This window comes from Mirounga angustirostris, unplaced genomic scaffold (genome assembly GCF_029215605.1).
Source record: "Mirounga angustirostris isolate CCGP_5_RB_7025 unplaced genomic scaffold, mMirAng1.0.hap1 SCAF_5, whole genome shotgun sequence".
Taxonomy (NCBI): Eukaryota; Metazoa; Chordata; class Mammalia; order Carnivora; family Phocidae; genus Mirounga; species Mirounga angustirostris.
Genome location: NW_026991713.1, coordinates 3,442,114 through 3,466,316, shown reverse-complemented (window position 1 = coordinate 3,466,316; position 24,203 = coordinate 3,442,114). Strand labels below are relative to the sequence as shown.

Sequence of the window (24,203 nt, the reverse complement as noted above, 5' to 3'; positions counted from 1 at the left end):
TGCTGTGACTTTCTCTTTGGACCAAGCTGGGAGCTGGTATGGGCTGTTGGCATCAAATGGTGCTGCGTGGCCCCACCCCACCCCAGGCAGGCACCCAGAGGTCCACTGCTGGACATGGAGCGCTAACAGGGGACCCAGGGCCAAGGGGAGGATCCAGAAGGCACAAGAGAAAGAGGAAAGACTAGAAACAGAGACCAAGACTTGGCGAGCGGCCGGGGGAGAAGCAAAGAACAGAGGATGGGGGCAGGGGTGGAGGAAGAGAGGCAGCTGGGAACGCGGGGCCCGCCTGGGAACCCAGCCGCTTGGCAAACAGGAACTAGAAGAGGAGAGTCGAAATCACCTGAAACAAGCTGCTCACTGGCGCCCAGCCCCCCTGCCCCACAGTGCACCCCCAGGAGGCAGCGCCCCCCCCCCCAGCAACCACAGCCCCCACAGCGCAGCTGCTCTGCTCAAGGTTTGGGAGGGCTTTTCACGGTTTCTGCTGTTGAAGTCATTCCCTAACAAACCACTCACTGATTTAGCGGGGCCCTGATGTCCCAGCCACGGCCCCCCAGGCGGGAAACGGCCCACATATGGCCGCCACACTTAATCATCTGAAACTGCTAAGCCGGGCAAGCAAGCGGACATCCCACTATGTTACTCGCACATTTCATTAAACGCTTTATTTTCTAGCTTCTCTCTGAGTCTGGAGCCAGCAGACTTCCCGTTGGTCTCCGGCAGGGCTGCCACGGCCTGCCTGCCTCCCGCACCGGGACTTCCTGTCACCTCCTAGGTCAGCCTCCAGCAGGGACCCCCCCCCCTGCAGCTTATCCGCGGCCCATGGTCACTGCACAGCGTGTGACCGCAGGCTGCCAGCCACGCCCTGGGGGCGGGTGGCCATGGCCATACAGATGTCAAGATCACATGCCCCAAACCAGCGCCCGTCACATGCCAGGGACACGTTTGCCAGAAGACATAAAACGCCTCTGGTTTGGAGGGCGGACATCCACAGAAGCACGGTGTTTTAAACCTCCACCACGTGGGGCACAGAGTGGCCAGGAGGGATCCCACGGCAGAGCCCTAGCTTTGGAGGCCGTGCCCTCGGGCTGTGCCCTGCTGCACACAGGTCTTGTGGGCAGAGGGCAGAGAGCCAGGCCCCAGCGCCTGGCATGCGTGGCCCCGCTGAGCCGTCCACGCTGAAGGTGGACAACACTTACACCTGCTGCAGCCTGGGGAACAGGCCAAGCACCAAGAGAGCCAGCCACGTCCTCTGCACCCCCGAGCCCTCACAGCACGCCCAGACAGGGACCCCCATTGGCTGTTCTAACAGAACGTGGCAGAGCCATGGGCTGTACGTCAAAATCAAACAGCAACAACTTCAAAACCGTGGCCTCCAGGTGACCTGAGCCTCAGAACTGCTGTTACAGTCAAAGGAACCTGCCGTCTAGGCCTGGAGGGTCAAGTGGGGGTCCAGTGTCCTGCCTCCCCGCTGGTGCCCCAGGAAAGGGCAGGGCCTCGAGCACCCACTTGGGCTCCACGGATCACAACACTCTTGTTATTTTATTAAAGCTGGAGTCTTGGGGTTACAGGCCAGGAAGCAGTGGCCAGCTGCCTGCTGACCTCTGGACGCCTGGGGTGTCAGGACATAGGACGAAAAGCCCCCGAGCAGCTTCAGGCCAGCAGCAGACAGGCACAGACAGAGCACCAGGGTCAATGGCAGCCTGAACCCACAGACAAGGACGCCAGAGGGGAGGGCAGCAGACGAGCAGCAGTGACCAAATGTGCTGTCCAGCCTGGGTAGGGGTCTTCCTGGAGGAAGCAGCGGGGGCGGGCGGGCCAGCAGGATGTGGGAACGCCTGGGGGAAGCTGGGCAGGTCCAGAGAACCACAAGCAAGCAAGGGCGGCCCATCACAGGGCACAAGGTGCCAGACTCAGGGAGTGCCAGTGGTCAGGCCACAGAGGACCCCAGCCCTATTAGGAAGTATGGGCTTTACCCCAGGCAGTGGGCAGGCCCGGCAGGACTCAGGCTGACTCAGGCCAGGCAGACGAGCCCGGCGCTGTCACACCAGGTCAGGAGGGAGAGAGGACAGGGCCAAGGTGCTGGGCACTGGGAAGGGAGAAGTGTCTGGACAGGGGACAGAAGGACAAGAGATTCACAGGACCTGTCTGAGTGAGAGGTACAGGGAGAGGCCAAGGTGGGCCCAGTGCCTCAAGCAGCTCTGAAGGGAGAGGTCCCTCTCGGGTCTGGAGGGGCACTCGGGGACGCCCACACGGAGAGGTCAGCGGGCCTGAACCACATGTCCAACGGCCCAGCCCTGCAGAGCTGGCTTCTCCTGGGACCTCCATGTGATCAGGGCCTTTCCCCAGCACTGACATCCAGGGTCCCTCCCACTGGATTTTAAGATCCCTAAGGACATTTCTAAAATCCTTTCTGACTCACCTCAGAGCGCGTCGTGCACGACAGGTGCTCAGTAAGCGCCGTGCAAACTGGCCCCAACCGCTCAGCGTGGCCCTCACACCGGGACAGGCCGGCTCCCAGCCCCTGCCCCGGGCCGTCCCGCCTTGTTCCCAGCGCACGCACCGCATCCTTCCTTGAGGCAGCAAGCCCCCAGTCCTGGCTCCGCTGGGCTTGAGCCGATGGCGGTGCGTCCTGGCCACTTACGAAAAGATCAGGCCTCACTCCCAACTATTCTGGACTGCAGCCCCCACCTGCACTCTCCAGGGCCCGTTGGCTACACTGCACCCCTCACCCATTCGGGGGACAGGACCCCAGAGAGGAGCCTGTCTTCAAAGGGCAGCTCGCAGGGGCAGCCGCCTTCTGGGGTGCCTGCTCAAAGGACACGGGGTGCTGCATTCCCACTGGGAGACCACCTGAAGGGCCCCCGAACAACGGCACTAAAGACCAAACAAAAAACACACCCCACTTCCCTAAGTGAAACCTGATAGAAATCTTTAAAGTAGAAATGACAGGTTTTTTAGAATTAAATTAAACCTAAATTCTCTTGGAGAAGCAGAAACAGAAATAGCAAGTATAGCACACGATAAGCCCACACCCTGGATCACAGGTGGGGAGCACGGCTGCCGGGCAGCCGGCCCCTGGGCCACAAAGCAGGAAGCCAAGCTGGGTCCGCCTCCTGGCACCAAGGCTGCGGGCCCCTGCGCCCTCCACCTCTGGCCACCAGGGTGTCGGCAAGTGGGCAGGACCCGAAGGGCGAGGGCTGGCTTCACAGCGTATGACCTGGGCCGTCGTAAGGGGCCCACGCAGGGCTCAACCCTCCGCTGCCGCAGTCCTGAAAGTCTTCATTTTTGAGCCAGGGCCCCTCCATTGCCAAATTGCAGGGGGCCCCCCAGATCAGCTAGCCAGTCCTACAGCCAGCCCGGACCAGCGGACACGGCCCCGTGGGCACCTGGAGAGACACAGGGCAGGGACCCGCGATGCTCTAGTGGCAGGAGCCGAGGCGGGGACGCGCGGGGCCACACTCACGTGAGGGAGATGGTGAAGTGAAAGCGCTGCCTCAGGCCTCGGAAGGTGACAAAGGACCGGGGCGGGAAGCTCCTGGTGGTCACCTCGCAGTAGGGCCTCTCGAACTCGCCAGGAGGGCACACGCAGTGGAAGCCGCCGATGAGCAGGTTCACACAGGTGCCCCCGTTTTTGCAGACCCCGTGTGCGCAGCGGCCCGAGCGCGTGTTCACCTCGCAGTGCTCTCCTGGAGGATGAGACAGAGACAGGGGGACGTTACCCTGAACCCCGGAACCCGAGCTGCCAGTGCCACCGCCTGAAGGTGATGCAAGGTCGGGCCGAGGGTCAAGGTGCAGTGTAGACGCTGCAGGACCTGGGCCTTCCCAGCACCACCGTGTCGCAGTCGTCCAGAGTGGTGGCACCCCCGGGGGTTCCTCCGCAGGGGGCCCGTCCCTGTCCCAGCCCTGCCGGGGTCCCCACGCTCTGGGGGGCAGCGTCACGTGCAGCCGTGAACACCCCTCTCTTAGGAGAGAATCACCCGGAACTGAGGAGACTGACAGGGGTCCTCACGCCCCCCCCACACACCTGTGCTGGAGCGGCGCCTGCGCAGTCCGAACGGAGGGAGACTGGGGAGCACGCGGAGCACCTGCACCCGGGCCGCCCCCGCAGGAGGCCTCCGGCCGTGCCCGCCCCGCGGCTTCTCATGCAGAGCCCCCTGCAGCCTGGCCAACGCTGGGTCCCCGAGTGTTTGTAACCTGTCCAGCCTTCCCACTGGCGCTCGAGCTCTCCAAGGGCAGAAGTCTAAACCTCCGTAACAGCAGGGTTCTGGAAGCTTCCCCAGAGAGACACCTCCACCCGGAGGCCTGTCAGGCCCAGGGCACACAGACCCCGTCTGTTGGGAGGATCCCCGTGCTCACCAACGGAGGGACACACTCAGGGAGACACAGGTCCATCCTGAGCTGGCCTGTGGCAGCCAGCAGCACTCTGCCTGGACAATCCTTGCTGCCCGGGACGGGGCTGGCGGCCCCACGGCCCAGGCCTGCCTCTGCCACACGGTGTGGACGCCGCCAGTGCCACCCAATGCCTGCAGACCGACAGGAGCTTCTAATGACCAGAAACTCCCCAGCTCCCACCAACACTCTTTGTCAGTTACAGATTTTTAAATGAACACCTTTTAAAATATACGTGTGACATTCATGTCCAAAAAAAAAAAAATCACTGTACAAAAACATGGCACAGAGAGTGAAAGCCATCAGCGGCCTCCTGCACACCCCCCAGGAATGAGTCAGGGACGCTGGACGCCCGGCTCGCACTGGCCGGCCTCTGTCCACTCTGCTCAGGGCTTTCCTTGGAGATCCTTCTGGCAGCGCCCGGGCTTCTGCCCCTGCTGACGGCCGCACAGTATCCCACGGGAGGACCCATCAGCTCTACTGTCGATGTGCACGTACGCTGTTTATAGCCTCTTCTTTTTTTTAAAGCTTTTATTTATTTGAGAGGGGGAGAGAGAGAGAGCACAAAGCACGGAGAGGGAGAAACAGACTCCCCGCTGAGCAGGGAGCCTGATGCAGGACTCGATCCCAGGACCCTGAGATTATGACCCGAGCTGAACGTAGATGCTTAACCGACTGAGCCATCCAGGCGCCTCTATAGCTTCTTCTATTGCAAATTACTTCCAGTACACATCCGTGCTGCGTGTTAGGAGCATGCCTCCTGAGAAAGTCTAGATTTTGTAAGTATTTCCAAACTGCCGTCCACCAAGGCAGGCAGAACGTACACGCCCTCCATTACCAGGTGTGAGCACTCTCCAAGAGTTTCCATTTCGGGCCAGCGACAGAGGGGTTCTATGTGCATTTATTTTGGGGGAGGGTCAGCATCTGTTTGCATTTTATTGGCAACATACATTTGCTTGAGGTTCACCTCTGTTTATGCATCTGTGGCCATACAGAAACGTTCCATCCGCGTGCAGTCGCAGTTATCGATTTCCCCTCGGTGACACTAGTCCCCTCGGGTTAGTACGAGGCCGCTAGGACGGGATGCGGGACACAGAACTCCCCAGATGCCTCACAGGAGCCGCGGTGCCTGCGGACGGCAGCCTTCACGTGGCAGCGGCTTCCAGCCTCGTCTCAGCCAGCCGGGCCGATGAACAAAATACCGCGGACCCGGTGGCTTTGAACAACAGACCCTCGTTTCTCACAGTTCCCAAGGCTGGAAGTCCATGATCGAGGTGCTGCAAACCGAGCGCCTGCCGAGAGCGCTGTGTCCGGGAGCTCATGCGGCCCATCGCCGGTGTGTGTGTGCAGAGCGAGCGCTCTCGTGTCTCTGCGTGTGAGGACACCAATCCTACCGAGGCCCGGGCGTGCCGGGTACCAACGGCTCACAGCCGGGACTCTGCACCCAGGTCCTCCCCCAAAAGACCTGGGCCCAAGAAGCCGCCCTCGCTGGGACCGCCCACAGCCCGCGACCGGTCAGCGAGGAGACGGCCCAGCGCTGGCCATCAATGAAGCGGGGACACGAGTCAGCAGGGGACCCTGTTGCCTCCGAGGGACAGCCCTGCGCCCCCACCCCCACCCCCAGGCGTGGCTCCCGAGAAGGCAGATCGTCATGGAGCCTCGGAGCGTTTCTCAAGGAGGCAACTCAGATGCACAGGTCACTGACCAGTGTAAGGAAAGGCTTTGGGTCACCCGACAGAATGCTCCGAAGGAGCTTATTTTTGGGGCACAGGCGAAACAGACCTGTGATTAACATCGGAAGCAAATGGTACTCCTGAAAAATGTGCGCTTTCCCTCTCCTTCCCCGACGTATCCCCCAATCTTCGTCCCTGGTTGCAACAGCCCAAGGTACACCTCGCTCAGCAAAGGTGACTACAGTCTGAGCCCGTCAAGAACAGGGGGAGGGGGCGCCTGGGTGGCTCAGTTGGTTGGGTGACTGCCTTCGGCTCAGGTCATGATCCTGGAGTCCCTGGATCAAGTCCCGCATCGGGCTCCCTGCTCGGCAGGGAGCCTGCTTCTCCCTCTGACCCTCCCCCCTCTCATGTGCTCTCTCTCTCTCATTCTCTCTGTCTCAAATAAATAAATAAAATCTTTAAAAAAAAAAAAAAAAAAGAACAGGGGGAGGGGGCGCCACACTGTTGACGTCTCACGGAGTCCCATGACTGTGCAGGGCCCAGCAGGCCGGTGACGCCCCCACCCCCCCCCCAGGGCTGAGCCCAGCCCTCCAGCCCTGCTGGGCAAAGCAAGCAGGCTGAGGCCAGAAGCCCCGGGCAGCCCAACCACCTGTTCCCCACTGGCAGGGGCTGCCCCCCAGGCGAGTGTTCACAGAGAGGCTTGGTTCGCACACTGCTCCGAAGTGAAAGGAAAAGGACAGAAGTCCACCGGCCCGCCCAGACCCCCCACGGCTCCACCCTCGATGGAAACTGATGTCCCCCAGCCAGCTCCTGTTACCGGGGTGCTCTGCCCACCCGAGTGCCGGGCTCTGCCAGGTACCAGGCAGGCTTGTGCTCGTGCACACACATGCTCATGAGTGCACACACGTACCCTCACACATGCACACTCATAACTTCACACGCGCGCGCACCATCACTCATGCACTAACACACCCGTGCACACACGCGTGCCATCACACACACATGCACGCTCATGCACACGCTAACACACTCCCGTGCACAAGTGCCCTCACGCACACACGCGTGCCGTCATGCACTCACGCACACGCTAACACACACCTGTGCACATGTGACCTCACGCACACACTCATAGCTTCACACACGTGCACCCACACACACTAATGACTTCACACATGCGTGCACCCCCACACGTGTTGACACACCCATGCACACACGCGTGCCCTCACACACGCACACACTCATAACTTCACACGCGCACGCACCATCACTCATGCGCTAACACACCTGTGCACACACGCGTGCCGTCACACACACATGCACTCACGCACACGCTAACACACACCCATGCACATGTGCCCTCACGCACACACGCGTGCCGTCATGCACACATGTACACTCACGCACATGCTAACACACTCCTGTGCACATGTGCCCTCACACGCACACTCATAGCTTCACACACGTGCACCCCCACACGCACACTAATGACTTCACACATGCGTGCACCCTCACACGTGTTAACACACCCATACACACACGCACACACTCATAACATCACACACACGTGCACCCCACATGTATCTACACACGCGCCCGTGCGCTCACACTCAGGCACACACCTGCTCGTACACTCACACACCCTCGCGCGCGCACACCCTCCCCACACACTCACACCCTCACACCGGCGAAGCAGTGTTCCTGGCCTCCCCCAGGTGGATGGCCTGCGGCCTTAAATCCTCCGCATTCACTTTCAATGCTCAGCTTACAGTGTGTTTGTCCTTCATACACTTCAAATTCTCTAATCTCCGCTCTAGAAAGGTGGGTGACATCTGGGAGTGTTTGCTCGCCGAGTTCCAGGTGGGCACGTCAGTGGCCAGGCACAGTGTGTTCTGGAACAGAGCCGCCGTGAGGGGAGAGGGCGGGTGTGCTCCCCAAACCGTGACGGCAAACAAAGGGAGGCCTGGCACGGCCCTTCCCACCGCGCTCCGCCCCGAGCTGCCGCAGAATCAGCCACGCGGGCGCTGCTCCAGGTGCTCCCACCTTCACCGGGGTGGGCGTGAAGCCCGCGTCCCCACGGCTGCCACCGCCCCTCCCGAGCTCGGCGTGGCCGTGGACCACAACGTCTGCTCTCAGGCCCCCCCCCCGTCACCGTCACCCGAGGGCCCCCGCCCTTCACCCGGCCTCCCGACGTCCTCCGCGGCCCAGGGACAGGAGGCGCCCCGCACCCAGCCAGACAGCTATGCCGTTCTGGAAGATCTGACTTGGACTCTGCTGCCCAGTATTTCTGCTTCCAGAGCAGTTCTCCGTGGCTGCAGGGAAACTTCCTTCCTCAGGAGGAACAGGAAGGATAGCCACGTGGGGACTCGCAGGTTCAGACCATCTGGCTGTCCACAGAAAAGTCGAGACGGATACCAGGGGGTTATCCCCGTCCCTCTCCTTGTAGATCATGCTATTTTAAATAAGCTGTAAATAAAGCTAAGTCTCCATGAGCTGTTTATTTTGATTTAACTGTAACGTTTTTGGGTTTTTGTTTTTTTTAAATTTCCAATACTATTCGTCTCCTAGAGCTGCTGGAACAAACTGCAACAAATTCGATGGCTTAAAACAACAGAAACTGGGCACCTGGGTGGCTCAGTCATTAAGCGTCTGCCTTCGTCTCAGGTCATGATCCCAGGGTCCTGGGATCGAGCCCCACGTCGGGCTCCCTGCTCCGTGGGAGGCCTGCTCTCCCTCTCCAGCTCCCCCTGCTTGTGTTCCCTCTCTAGCTGTCTCTCTCTCTGTCAAATAAATAAATAAAATCTTTAAAAAAAAAAAGAAAAAGAATACTCTGAAAAATTAAAAAAAAACAACAACAGAAACTATATTCTCTCATAGCTCTAGAGACCAAAAGTTCAGAATCAATGTGTGGGCAGGGCTGATTTCCTCTGAGGCTCCAGGGGAGGGTCCCAATCCTTCCAGCACCTTCTGACTCCTGTGGCTCCCGGTGCTCCCAGTCTTGTAGCCAGGTCCTCCAGCATCTGCCTCCATCTTCACCTGAGCATCTGCCCTGTGTCCCAAATCCCACCCCCCTTTCTCCTACAAGGACACCCAATCACCAGATTTAGGGCAGACCCCAAACCCAGGATGATTTCATCCTGAGAGCCTCAACTAATACAACTCGAAAGACCCTATTTTGAAATGAGGACACATCCTGAGGTTCCAGACACGAATTTGGGGGGGGGGACACTACTTAACCTACTACAGCAGTCGTCCGTGTTTGTCCTAAAATTACGAGCACAGTAAATTTTGGCCTCAGTGTGTAGTGCCGAGGGAAGAGCATCTGACCCTGTGGGGCTGCAGCTTCGGCTTCTGAGTGACTCTCTGGTGTCTCCACCCTCAGGAGCGCTCTTCCCCAACCTGGTCCGAAGGCCAGCGAGGGGTGGAGCACCCGGGCCAGCTCTGGCCAGTGCCCACCCCCACGGCCCGGCCTCAGGCGCTCTCCTCTGGGCCCCCCCAACCAACCCAACCACTGCCCCAGAAAGCCCAGACCTCAAACCCCACCCTCCTTTTGTCAAAGCTGTTCTCCTCAGGGTCCCCTTCCTCGGGGAAGGTTGCACCCTCTGTCCAGGATAGGCAAGCCCAGAGCCCAGAGCCACCCGCTCCATCCCCCTCATCCCCATCAATACCCCCCAGCCACCTCCTGGGGTCCTGTATCGCTCATCTCCATGGCTGCCCAAACCCCTGGTTATGCAGCCCATCTGCACAAACACAGCAACCTCGCCATGGACACCCTGAACCCAGGCCAGCCGCCCACTAACTTACAAACCTGCTTGTGCTTCACATAACACCAGAGAGCTTTTCAGAATGCTGGCCTTGCCAGGTAGCAGCTCCGTGAAGACCCCACTCTGCCCCGGGGCCTAGCCCTTAGCCATACCCCCAGCCCCTGTGCACACCATACCTGCCCACTGCACGCCCCACACTCTGGCCACTTGGTCTCCCTCCTTACGGGGCTGTCAGGGGATGCAACAGGTTAATGCAGGGGGCCCCAACATTCTCGTTGGGCATAACCCAACAGTGACCGTCTTCCTCGGGGCCTGGCCTCTCTTCTGGCCTGGATGTAGCCCCGTCTCAGGCATGTTCCCCTTAGCAAACTTCACCCACATGCCTGACCAGGACCAGGGTCCCACGACAGACACTAAAGGGCCCAGATGCTTCCCTCTAGAGAGTGTGTTCTGGCTCCAGGGTGGGGGCAGGGGCTGCTGGAGCCAAGCCTAAGAATGTCCAGCACACAGAGGGTGCCAGACACCGAGGGGGCGCCCGACAAATGCTCCTGAAGTGAAGTCATGAAATGCCAGGACTTCCCCGGGTCCAAGCCAGTGATTAATGCTTGCACAAAATTATAAAACCTTACATAATTCATGTATTTGATTCAAACCGTGTTGGGAAAATGGTGACGTAATGAACAAAGAATTATTTTTATAGGTAAACAAGCCTTTTCTAGAAGAGACCAGTGAGAACTCTGAGTGTTCGGTCTGTCCCACGTAGTGGGGTGCTGGCCAGTCCTAGGAGCCAGCCCTGGGTGGCGGGAGCCCTATTTGTAGCATTTTCCCATTTCCACGGTGTGCACTCCCCCCACGGCCAATTTCAAGCTACCAACTTGACATTACTGAGCTCGGGAGAGATGCAATAAGATCGTTTTTAATGCTAAAAATCATCTTACTTTAGGTAACGAAGATGGATCGAATGTAGTGAGCCCCATATCTTTAACTTTTGATACAGCTCTTATAAGAAACAACTATTAAGATGAAATCCAAGTGTTCTCAGATGCGTTTCCTACCCGGAGTTAACTTCCCCTTCCCTTTTCTGGGAATTCTCACTCAAACGAAGTGTGGGCTTCTCACATCCCAACATCCTGCTTAGAGTCAAATACTTGTTCCGGGCCATTCCAACTCTGGGGCGATTCTCCCTCCTCCTCCTGAGCACCCCCCTCCCAAGATGACTGCCAGCCCCACCCCCACACCAAGGATCAGGTTCACCTGAGCAAACTGAATGCTGTGCTCAATAATGCATGCAGGGCACCTCAAGCCCCCTGCAGGGAAGCGACACAGGGCTCAGCCTCCTGGTCACGGCCACAAATGCAGAACCCCAAGCAGAAATTTTGGAAAGGACCCCCACCACCCGAACCCATTCTTAACTATGAAACCAAAGCTCCCAGGAGTCAAGGCCCCTCCAGCCCCATGGCCTCATGCACACGCCCATGACGGGATACCTGTCCCACACCAGGCTTGGGGCTGGGAGTGAGGGGACACTGCGTGCCTGCCTAGGGCCCCCAGCCCTCAGTGTCAGAGCCACAGACCCTTCGTCTGGGCGGGGGGGCTGAATCCCCTGGAGAAGCCCCAGCCTGAAAGGCCTGAAGGCCAGGGCTCACCTGCAAGGTGACCGCTAGGAACACAGGGTTATGGAAGGCAGGGTGCAGGGGCCCGGCCAAGCCCCTCACTTGCTTCCTTACTACTCTAAACTCCACAGCACCAGGTATGGGGACTCTTCTATGACACCATCTTGCAGATGGGGAAACCGAGGCCAGGCCTGGCACAGGGTATAAAACATACCATTTTTTGTACGTAACAAAAAAATTCCTTAAAGATAAGGCAAATGGAAAGAAGAGATGGTGCCCGGGTGCGGGAGCCTCTGCGGTGGGCTCTGTCCAAGTGTCAGGGGGTCGTGGTGCGAGGGGCAGGGCGACCACTCAGCCCCAGAAAGGGCCCAAGCAGAGGACAGGAGGGCCCGGGCCCGGCCACTGGGACGCCACGGTTGGGCAGGAGGTCTGTGAACGAGGAAGGGGTACCCAGGCACCTTGTCCTCACTATGTAGAGAACCAGCGGGCGAGCAAGACAGGGGAAACAGAGGGCTAGGAGTGGGGTGTGTGTGCGTGTGTGTATGTGTGTGCCATGTGCGTGGTGTGGACGGCATGTGTGCACACATGCGTGTGATGGTCACGGCAGGACAGGACCGGAGAGGCAGGGCTGGATGCAGGGAGATGCTGATGGGAACCCGGACCAGCACCTGCCACGAGCCGGCTTCGGAACTTAACCCGGGGCAGCTCAGGGCCAGAGACAGAGAGACGACAGGGTCCCAGCCAGCCGGGAGAGGGGGGTGCAGCCAGACGGAGACCCTCGGGACTGGGGGAGGGCTGGGGACGGCCCCACGAGGGGAAGGGTGTGTACAAATCGGAGCACTTACGTTGTTCTACAGACAAAACGACAATTCTCTTCTAGTCCTAAGATCTAGCTGAGGGCTTTGACCTAGAAAAACGAGGACTTCCAAAGGCAGCCAGGGGAGAAGGCATCGGGTATGAAGTGTACAAGGCACTCTTGAAGCTTGAAGTTGAGGCAGAATTGCAGATCAGTAAGGCATGCAGAGGACAGAGCAGCAGGAGAGGGTGCAGGGCCCAGAACCTCCAACCCAGGACAGCCTCAGAGGCGGGTCCTCAGACACCAGGACACAGAACCTGAAGCCAACCCCAAGCCCGTCGACCCGTCCCCACAGCGGAGATCAGGTTACCGAAAGGCGTCTTGCATCTTAACAAAACAGACACGACTCGACAGCATGGTTCATGCCAGAAGCTTCGCTCCCAGGAGAAGCACAGAGAACAAGGGACAAGGGACGCTTCAGGGTGTCTGAAAAGGGGAGGGTACGTCCGAAATGCTTAAACCCTGGGAAAATTTGCCCATCCCTCCTTCCGCCCACCCGGGGCCTTGGCACTGTCCTCCACCACCTTTCCCCAGCAAGCTCCCGACCAGTGCCTCAGTTTCCCCTGCTGTCAATCCCTCTCTGAAGGCAGGATTTCTGTGTCTTGCCCTGGAGCGATCCCTAGCCCCTGGGGGGCTGGTGTCAAGCTGAAATGAGCTGATTCTGTAAAGCTCTCAGCTGAGCACCTGGCCCGCTGCTCCTGTTGACTCCGCCGTTATTAACTGACTTCTTGAGACTGGAGGCCTCATCCGTCCACCCCTCGCCCCCCACAGCCGCCCCCCTTGCCCCCTCCGCTGTTTGACTTTTCTCACCGCACGGTGACCGGCTCTGCCCTGGAGCCTCCTCCCCCATGGGGCAAGGCTGCCAGAAAAGGCCTCTGCACAGAGCCCAGACACCTGCTGCCCCCCCGGCCCCCCCCTCCGGGAGGGAGGTAAAGCCGGAAGCCCAGACCACCGCAGGCTTGTCCGGGTTGGGCCTTCTCAGATGACTTCATTATTGTCTTTGAAGCAATTTCCCAGAACGCCAGACACACCCATTTTTTAAAATATAAATAAAAAACTGCATTCCAGCAGGAAAGAAAAACGATTCTGGCTTATCCACAGCTTTGGCTTTGCTTACCGGAGTCACCTACACAACTGAGGGTCGAAACCCAGCTAAGCGGAAGAATCAGTGTGCAACTCAAACTCCCGGTGCTTAAAACAGAAGGGTTCCTTCCAGCAGCACGCGGCCCAGCCAGTCCCAGCCGCGGGCCACCCTTGAGGACCCCTCCTTTCAGTAAAGGGTGCTCTCCCACCCTCCCTCTCCTCATGCCCATGAGGGGGTGGGGGGGCACAAGAAGTAAGCGACGCTGAAGTCAGCTAAACGGTGGCCCCCGAAAGTCATGTCCATGTCCTGATTCCTAGAACCTGTGAACGTCGCCTCACACGGCAAATGTGTGCTCAAATTAAGGGTCCTGAGATGAGAAAACCCCAGCTATCCCATGTCCTTTTCACACATGTGAGGACGAAGGCAGACTCCAGGGCCGTGGCCACAAACCCAGGGCCACCTGAGGCCACCCGGAACTGCAGGAGACAAGGAAGGACCCTCCCCAGAGTCGCCACAGGGACGTGACACCTCAATTTCAGAATTCTGGCCTCTAAAACGGTGAGCACGCATTCCTGCTGCTTTAAGGGCCCCAGGGAAACGCACTGAGCCAATCCTAATCACACCAAGGGGACCGGCCAGATTCCGGCCCCCAGAGAACAGTGCAGCCCGTGAACCTCTCAGCATCTCCCTGAGTCTCAGTGGGCAAGCAGCTGCTGAACACAAAATGCCCTCTGCCCCCTAGGCCCTTGTGGTGGCCCTCGCTGGCAGTGGCTGAGGCCCCAGGAGGCGCTGAAGGAACACACAGGAACTTCACAGAGCTGGGCTGCCCAGACTGGTGGGGGAGGCCAAGCAGAGGGCGCTGGACGCCCGCACATGGTGACCGGGCTCAGCTGAGCTGACCACCAGGACCTGAGTGCCCAGATCCCCACCGCGGCCCCTTCAACAAGGCACTTCCAAACCCCCTGAGGCAAAGTCATGGTCCTTCTGAGTCAAGGGCCGGGCCAGGAATGTGGGCTCAGAAGGATACTGTGGCAGCTTTGAAGGTGTCAGGACCCTTGGAATGAGGCAGAGCCTGGCAAAGGGTCCTCACTCAGGCAGCCTGGGCCCCAAACAACCTCCCCTGGTCCTGGTGGGACACAGCCTTCGAGGCACCCTGGGGACATTCACACACTGAGAAGCCACAGTCCCTGGGGTGGGGCCTCCAGGGCCCCCGTGTGCCCATCTGGGCCTCTGCAGCTGCCCCTCTCTGGGTGCTGGGGTGGAGCTGGGGTAGCAGCACAGCCTGGAAACATCCTCGTCCTGAGGCCCCCAGCTTGGGAAGAGATTGTTAGGGGAGGCCCCGAGATAGCCTCGTGGCCAGGGCGTCTGTCTGCAATGTCTTAAGAACCAGCTCCGAGATGACATCTCAGACACAGGACTGTGATTGAGTGAGCTCTAATGACACACAGGGACATCTGAGGATGGGAGTGAGGCTGGGCGTGGGGAGGTCTCCCCGAGAGAGGGCATGCAGGTGGGGACGGGTGGGGCCCTGCACCCGAGGGGGACAGAGGCCCAGGGCCTGCCCAGGCAGAGTGGTGAGTGGGTGAGGGCGGGAGAGAAGGAGGGATAGAGGGAGTGCTGAGGGCCGGGCACAGTCCCGCTGACCGTGGGGCAGAACCTGGTGGTGGAAGGTAAAGCTGGCCTCTGCACGCCTCGAGGCTGGGAGGGGGGGTCCCCCCACTTTATCGGTTTGTAGGGAAACCGTGCCAGTTCGCAAACAGCAAACGTGTCCAAACTCAGCTGGAATGCTGACGGAAACCTCCGTCGTCCATACACACAGCCGCTCAGCCCCCAGATGGCTCGAATTCCACCTCCCGTGGGGTGCTGGGGAGGTGGGACAGTTCCTTGGGACAGATCGATGTCCAGAAAGAACCCACTGATTCGTGGCTCGGAGTCAGCAGAAGAGCCCAACAGCCCTGGTTTGCACAGACTCCCTCCCTCCAGCTGTGCTCGGCGGCTCCGTGATGAGTCCTGCCTTACGTACCATCCGGCCCCGCAGACCCCACAGGGGGCACAGCAGAGAGCCAGCTGTCTGTCCACCCCAGGGAAAGGGCTCAGCTGTGGGCTACGGGCAGTGGATGCCACCAGAAACCACGCTCCCCGGGGACGTCTGGGGTTGCCACACTCAGGTCAGGGATGCAAACCGGACTTGCCCCCAGCTCCCGATGGCCCTCGGCCCATGCCGCATGTCCAGAGAGACAGCGGGGCCAGCCAACAGCCACGGGGGCACCATGGCAAAGGCCTCACCTACTCATCCCTGCCACAAATGTCTGCTGAGGGCCAAGTGGTGCCAGGTGCTGCTGGGGAGCAGGGGTATGGTCAGCACAATGATGGACCCCCAAAGGTGTCCACGTCCTGGGGCGCCTGGGTGGCTCAGTCAGTTGAGCATCCGACTCTTTTTTTTTTTTTTTTTTAAGGTTTTATTTATTTATTTGACAGAAAGAGAGAATGCATAAGCAGGGGGCACGGCAGGCAGAGGGAGAGGGACAAGCAGACTCCCACTGAGCAGGGAGCCCGATGCGGGGTTCGATCCCAGGACCCTGAGATCATGACCTGAGCTGAAGGCAGACACTCCACTGACTGAGCCACCCAGGTGCCCCCAAGCATCTGACTCTTGATTTCGGCTCAGGTCATGACTCAGGGTCGTGAGATCGAGCCCCACATCAGGCTCCATTCTCATCGAGGAGGCTGCTTCTCTCTCTCTCCCCTTTTCCCTCTGCCCCTCTCCCTGCTCACGTGCGCGTGCACTCTCTCTCTCTCAAATAAATACATCTTTAAAAAAAAAGAGATATCCACATCCTACCCCTGCAGCCTGAGGATATGTGACCTCACGCTGCAAAGGGGCACTGCAGGTATGGTTCAGATGGGGAGCTTGAGCGGGGAGGCCATGCTGGATCACGGGCGCGCTGCGGTGATCACAAGGGTCCCCACGACAGGGAGGGGCCAGAGGGCCCAGGGCCAGCGGCGGGAGCTGGAATGACGGAGGCAGGGGTTGGGGCGAGCTGAGGAAGGGGCCAAGGAGTGCAGGCAGCCTCTAGATGCTGAAAAGGAAGTTCTCCCCCCAGCCACCAGAAGGAATCCCGAGAGAATAATCCATGCTGTTTAAGCCACTTGTTTGTGGGAACTGGGGCAGCAGCTGCGGGACCCTGGCTGAGGGGCGACTGGGTGAGCCCGGCCTCTGCTCTCCCGGAGCCTCGTCCCCCTCCCACGGCGCAGTGTGATGGCCCAGGGGGGCTGGGCCTGCAGGAGGCACATCCTCGGGCCACATCGCTAGCCCATGATGGTTTCCACTTCTGCTCCTCTCCAGCTCGTGTCCCACGCCCGGCTCACCTATCCACCTCGGGGCTGGGCAGGAGGGACTGTGTCTCCTGTGCTCTCGGGCTTAGGTCTCTAAGAGGAAGACAAACCACAGGAGCCTGTCTCCCGCCCAGGAGGGCCCTCTGGCCCCAGGGGACTCTTGACAAGCAGTTGACAAGAAGGGGCCACCACTGCCAATCACCAGCAGTCCTGAAGCATGTGGAATTCCCCCCCGCCAAATCATAGGTTTGAGTCCTGAACCCCTGGCACCTGTGACTGTGATCTTATTTGGAAATAGGTTCTTGCAGACATGATCAAGTTAAAGCGAGATTACACTAGATGAGGGAGGATCCTAACCCAAGGACTGCTGTCCTTCAAAGGGCGGGCAACTGGGACACAGACCAAGCACACACAGGCGGAAGGCCAGGGAGAGGCGCCATCTACAAGTTTAGGGAACGCTGAGGACCACCTGGGGCACCAGAAGGGAAGAGGCAGGAAGGACCCTCCCCTGGAGCCTCCAGAGGGAGCGCAGGCCGGCCCCCACCTTGGTCCCGGACTTGGGGCCTGCACGACCGCGAGACAACGTGTTTCTGCGGTTTCCAGCCCCCCAGTGTGAGCTCCTTTGTGCAGCCACCCCCAGGAAGCTAACAGGAGCCTGAGGAGGAATGCAGGGTCGGCCTGAGGATCGTCCTCGACCCCCACGGCCACGTGGCCCGGGAGAGGACACTACGAATTTCGTGAAGATTCCTGGCAGAATCTCCCCACACTGGGATCCCAGGACATGATTTTAAGGAGAACGAAGTCACCCAGAAGTGCAATAACAGATGAAAGAAAGGCTGGATAGCCACAGCTGGAATCTGGAGAAAGAGCCAGATCTACAGGATGGGTGAGGAGCTCGCTCGCAGTGACCCCAACTACCCGAAAAGCACCTTTTCCTCAGGAAGGACTCCATTTCTGCTCTGAGATTTCCTTATGGGCTAGGCCACGATTTTCACTTTCAGTGACGATGAACTCTCTGGCTTCGGGACCAAACCCGCCTTGCTGATGACCACTTCGAAGGGGGCCTCTAATCCTGCAGACTGCGGCTGCCGCCGGCGAGCCCCCCTCCCCTGCGCTGTGTGGATGCTCCTCACGGCGCAGCTGACGGCCGCAGCCTCCCACGGAGGCGCGGGGTCAGCCTGGGACCATGTGGCACGTTCATGTATCACATGATGATGGCAATATCATGACCCTGACAACAGAATTCAAGACAAAACATGCGGTTGGAGTAACGTGCGTTTTTTTAACAACAGAATCCAAGAAGCGCCAGAACTGATTTTAAACAATTTTCTTAGCAGAAAAGATGATTAGGTTTTTATACCAGCAGTTTCTCTAGCCTTGAACTTACACAGAATGTCCTGGCCCTGGACAACTCCCGATAGGGGACAGGGCCCCCAGCCCTGGGGAAGCCACCACGGGGGACAGTCAGGGCCCCCAGCCCTGGGAAAGCCACCACGGGGGACAGTCAGGGCCCCCAGCCCTGGGGAGTCCACCACGGGGGACAGTCAGGGTCCCTGGAAGGCCGTCACACAGGACAACTGGGACATTCCACCCAGGGGCAGTTAGCAGAAAGATCCAGCATCACTGAAACTCTCCCAAGTGGCTACTGACCCACTGACCCCCAGACCAGGCTAAATCTCAGCTGAGGAGCCCCCATTGTGATGCAGTGTCCACAGCATGGACATCGGAGCCCGGGGACAGCCACGGGCTTCATGCTTGGAGGCAGGGCTCTTCTCCAGGATTTGCTGAAACACTTTGAATCCAGGCAAGTGGCCCAGGGATCTAAAATCATATACTCCAGAATAAACAGGACCCTAAACAGAAGACCTGGCCAGAGCGATCGGGGGTGGGGGGGCACTGCCAGGCCTCCCCTCCGACAGGCGGAGTGCTGAGCATCCAGGAGACCCTTGCCCCCGCCCCCCGTGATATCAAAGTTGCCGCGTTCTCAGGAATGCACCCCGCGGGCAGACGTTCATCTGGACGATAAATCACCTCGCAGTTCTCCACGAGAAGACGCTCGTGCGGGAGAAGCCTGGGAGCATACGCATTAGCACATGGTTGTGCGGTGAGAGCAGGAGCTCGGCCAGCCGCCACACCAGCAGGACAGAGTCATAAATACCTCAGACCCTCCCCCCGACCCAAGAAGGGACTCTCCTGCCCCCCCAGCTCAGTGACCAAAGTAGCAGACACAGCTTTGAGCACAATACAGAAGGAACCCCAGGACGTCTTCTCTGGCCTACATGGATGAACGGGCCAGGCCGGGTCACCCCTGACTCCATCATCTGTGCACAGCACTGATTAAGCACCTTCTGTGTACCCGGCACCGAGGAGGGAGCAGACGGCACCAAGCAGACATGGGGGGGCCTGCGATGAGGGGGCACAGATGGGGGAAGACGTCGGGGGAAGGTGCACTCCATACGCAGGGCCTGCAGTGAGAACGGCGTGTTTCCGGAAGGCCGGCAAAGGGCCATCGGAGACTATGCACGAGAGCAGCGGGACCCTGGGAACCTTAAGCGGCGCCGACGTGACCAGGGCACCTGTAACCGGCCTGTCTGGGCACTCCACGACTAGCAACTGGCAGGGCGGGAGAAGCAGGGCCGAGGCCGCCGCCCCCGGTGCGCTGGTTCGCGGCGGAGAGAAGGGGACAGGACGTAGAGGCACAATCGTCGGGACGGGGCTGCTGATTAGTCATGGGGGCGCGGGGGGGTGTCTCCTGTGAGCCCAGGGAGGACGAGCCCGGCGTGCCCGAGATCCCCGGTCCCCCCACCCAGCTCTGCCCCTTGGTGTTCTGAAAACTGGATGACAGCTGTCCCCGCCTCACGGGGCTGTCGGAGACACGGGGAGAGGGCCGGCTGGAGCGTTCCGCCACCGTCAGCGAGCACCACCGCGTTAGCAGCTGAGGGCATAGGAGGGGACAGACGCAGAGGCAACAGCACCAGGATTCGGAGTCAGGCCCTGGTTCAACCAGGTCCAGTGTCTCTGGGAGGGAACAGCGTCCTGCCGGCCCCTCAGGCGGTGGGGTGACGGCCCTCAGGACGGCTGGCCTGCTCAGCGTCACCACACTCCACCGCCATCACGCTTCCTGCAAGAAGCTGGGACACACCTGCAGGAAGGGCCAGGTCAGCAGGGAAACGGGCAGCCCAGCGTGCCACCCCCGACGAGTCCATAGGGTGGGCGAGCCGGAGCCCAGGAGCAGAGCACTGGGCTGGAGTCCTGCCCCACCACACAGCGGGCAGCAGTGGACTCCTCCACACCCGCACACGCTCGCTGGCGGGCCGGCTCTCTGTGGGGCCGTCCTGGGCGCTGCGGGCGCGGGGCAGCATGCCTGGCGTCCACCCCCCAGCACCAAAAGTGTCCTTGGGCGGGCGCCTGGGTGGCTCAGTACGTCGAGCATTCTTCTCTTGATTTCGGCTCAGATCATGACCTCAGGGTCGTGGGACCGAGACCCACATGGGGCTCCAGGCTCAGGACGGAGTCTGCTTGGGATTCTCTCTCTCCCTCTCCCTCTGCCCCTCCCTGCTCATGTGCTCTCTCTCTCTCTCTCTAAAACAAATAAAATCTTTAAAAAAAATGTCCTCAGGTAGCGCCAGATGTCCCCGGGGGCAGAATCACCCCGTTTAGAGCCACTGGGCTAGATACTATACCGTTCCGCACCTCAGTCTCCCCGCTTATAAATGGGGCCTATTGCTGCTGTGGGGATTGGGGTACCACACGGGGGATCACCTGGAACAGCATAGCGCACTGAAGGCTCGTGACTCTGAGCCGCAAGTTACCGCTGTCTGAGAGGCACAGAAATAAGGGCATCTACACCCAAAGTGACAGCAGAGCAACCAACACATAAACACGGCACCGAGGAAGTCAGGAAACCTTCCAGGACCTCCCCAGAGCAGGGGGCAGCTCGTTCGGAGGCATCTGCCGGGCTCAGGAGGAACCCAGGAGACGGCGTCCACGACACCTTCAGCCATTCGGTCCTGCTCTTCTGGGAGTGGGGCCGCCCTCGCCCGTGACAACGGTGCATCCGTCCCTGGGGCCTGGCTGCTGCTCTGGGGCCAGCGTGCATCAGAGAACAACGCGGGAGAGCTGCTGGGGGTGTCCTCCCCAAACTCACGGAGCTTCTCCTGAGATTAACTGACACCCTCCCTCGCCCAGCCCGTCTCCTGTCCGTCGGCGGCACAGGAAGCCGGGGTCTTCCGGGGGCCTTGGGCTGCTTCCAGCTTCCCCGCCGCGGCCGGGGCTCGGCTTACCGGGGAGCAGGTAATGAAACCCTCGCGACGACAGGGCTGCCTTCAGCGCCAGCAAATGAGTGCAATTACTGCCCGCAAGAGAAGGAGGGTTCAAAGGGAGAAAGGGAGACCCAGAGGAAGGGGGACCGAGGACAAACAATCAGTCGGAGCCCGGCTTATCTCCGAGGGAAGCCCACGTGATGATCTGAGGGCCAGAGACCCTCAAACGAGGCCACTGCCAATCACGGCATCTCAGTGGGCCTCCTGGCAATGACCCACCGGGCCGTTCCCGGTCCTTACTTCTCTAGCAATGACTCCCGTGATGAAAACGAAATCTATGAACTTTGGAAGGCCCTTCCACTCAGCATGTCGGACCCTCTGAGGAGGGAATCAGGGGTCCACGGGTCCCTAGCAGCCTCAGTTTACCCAGCCCAGACATGGCCCCACGCTTATGTCAGGCTTCCCCATTACCAGCGGCCGGCCACTTCAGAAGAGGCTGAGAGGCCAGCTCACCGCAGTGAACGGGAACAGGGAGGCAGGCACCTGCCACCACCATGTGGTGAAGCTCCACGGAGTTCCACAACCCAGGGCAGGGAGGAGCGGGGGAGATGGACGCTCTGTCCAGGCCTCGCGGCACAACCAGAGCCCCAACAACGTCGGTAGGAACTGGGGGACCCAGGGGTCTCCGTAGCCTTCCTTCCCCACTCACCACCACACCGCAGCGTGGCCAGGAACTCGGGGCTAACACTCAGAGAGACAATGGGGGAGACACCTCTGGACCGCGACGGGACAGACGGCCAGCCAGCCACAGACGGGCAGGGGAGGGGAGGACACGAGGCAGGCAAGAAGGTGCCTTTTCGGCAAGATTACGGCCAGGCGGGGGCTCAGACCCAGCAAGCCGGGGCGCGCACACCCATCTCCCCCGGCTGCCAAACGCCCTCTCTCCCTCCTCTTCTGATGCAGAGCACCGGGCACAGCCGTCTTCCGCTTTCTGTGCCTCCCCCACCCCCAGGTTACTCTCTTCCTGCTTCATAAATACCAGCTAATACCGTAAACCCCTGTTCTAAGCCCGGTGAACTGCGTCCTGTCCCACACAAGCAGAGAATGATTTCTCGGCTGTTGATACTAAACAGGACAGCCGAGGCCACAGTCCATATTAGAATCACAAAGCCACCTCCGGTGTGAGTGAGGTCCCACCTGATCCGACAGCTTCCCCGAACGCCAGGCTGCTCGCCATCGGGCCGCTAGAAATCTGCTCCTCAAACGGGCCATAACCTTACGTAAGCCGCGATGGATGGCCAAGGCAAGGTTGTGCCTTTCTACACCGCTCTGCCTACATGTTTGCGTGGACAGTCGTTGGCTGCCTTTGGAGCAATTCATCTTGGCGACTAGTCAGGATATCTCGAGGCAAGTGTACCTTCAAGGCAGAGAAGATGAGTCATCTCTACAGGGACAACGGGGCACGAAAAACGAACACCGTCTCTCCAGACCCAAACAATTAACGGCTCAGCACTCTACCCCGGTGACACTGTCTACATAACTAATTAAACCTGAAAGCCGGAATAAAGTCCTTCCAATATGAAGCCACTTAAAGGAGCGCATGTTGCTTCACGCACGTGGGTTTTTGGGTGGCTCTCACGCTATAATCTTCCTCATTAAGAGGGTGACTCCAGGGACGCCTGGGTGGCTCAGTCGGTTAAGCAGCTGCCTTCGGCTCAGGTCATGATCCCAGGGTCCCGGGATCGAGCCCCACATCGGGCTCCCTGCTCAGCGGGAAGTCTGCTTCTCCCTCTGTCTCTGCCTGCCCCTCCCCATGCTCGTGCTCTTTCTCTCTCTCTGACAAGTAAATAAATAAAATCTTTTTTTTTTAAAAGATTTTATTTATTTATTTGAGAGAGAGAGAATGAGAGACAGAGAACATGAGAGGGAGGAGGGTCAGAGGGAGAAGCAGACTCCCTGCCGAGCAGGGAGCCCGATGCGGGACTCGATCCCGGGACTCCAGGATCATGACCTGAGCCGAAGGCAGTCGCTTAACCAACTGAGCCACCCAGGTGCCCCTAAATAAAATCTTTTTTTTTTTTTTAAAGATTTTATTTATTTATTCATGAGAGACAGAGAGAGAGAGAGAGAGGCAGAGGGAGAAGCAGGCTCCCCACTGAGCAGGAAGCCCGATGCGGGACTCGATCCCAGGACCCTGAGATCATGACCTGAGCCGAAGGCAGACGCTTAACCAACTGAGCCACCCAGGCGCCCCCTAAATAAAATCTTAAAAAAAAAAAAGACGGTGACTCCAATCGCCTGGGGTCCACCGCGACCTCGGGGCACTTGGCGGGAAGCCTGCCTCCTGCCCGCGTGCCACTAAGTGGATGCTGCCCCCGCATCACGCGAGGCCCCACACCGCACAGGGCCCGCGCCTGACCGCTGGCCACCTCCCCGGGCAGGAGTGGACGGAGAAGGCCGGTCAGAGCCCCAGCGTGCGGACCGCGGCCTGGCACCCCGCAGAGAAGGCCCGCCCGCCGCCCGGCCCCAGGAGCCCCCCGCACGTACCGGTGAAGTCCTCCGGACACTCGCAGGTGTAGCCGCCCTCGCGGCTGTGGCAGCGGCCGTGGGTGCCGCAGGGGCTGGAATAACACAGGTCGATCTCGGTCTCGCAGTAGTCGCCCGTGAAGCCCGGCGGGCAGCGGCAGCGCAGCCCGGTGATGGGGTGGATGGGCCGGAAGAGCACGGTGGTGGAGCTGATGAAGGGCGCCGAGCTGTCGAACTTGAGCACGGACACGCACTTCATGTAGTTCTCACAGGGCTCCCGCAAACAGATGTTGTCGTCGAAGGGGAGCACGCGCTGGGTGGACACGGCCGTCAGCAGCGTCCGGTTCAGGTAGATCTGCTCCTGCAGGTCCTCCGACGGGAAGAACTTGTCGCGGACGCCGCCAGGGAGCAAGGCTGAGAAGGTCACGTTCAGGATGTTGGCGCGGACGTCCGTGTCATTCTGGATGTTGAAGACGAAGACGTCGTCCTTGGTGGTGGACAGCACCGTGGCCACCCCTTCCACGAAGAGGGACAGCAGCGGGGAGAGGAACTTCTCCTGCGACATGTTCTCCAGGCGGACGGTGATGCTATTGGTCAGCATGTCGTCCGTGATGATGGTGACCCGCAGGGTGCAGAGTGCGGCCACGCTGTGGATGCCATCTGGGGACACAAGGAGGGTCAGGGTCACTCGGGGTCTCCTGGG

At 59.7% G+C, this 24,203-nt stretch overlaps 1 protein-coding gene across 1 annotated transcript in view; it reads right to left on the bottom strand.

Moving 5' to 3' along the window:
• CELSR1 (cadherin EGF LAG seven-pass G-type receptor 1) overlaps positions 1-24,203 on the bottom strand; it is a 139,000-nt gene that overhangs the window by 61,797 nt on the left and 53,000 nt on the right. Inside the window, exons 2-3 of the mRNA XM_045872341.3 lie at positions 23,522-24,160; positions 3,464-3,686 (exon numbers count right to left, since the gene is read on the bottom strand). Of these exons, the coding sequence (XP_045728297.2) occupies positions 3,464-3,686; positions 23,522-24,160 (862 nt within the window). The remainder of the gene's footprint in view (positions 1-3,463; positions 3,687-23,521; positions 24,161-24,203) is intronic.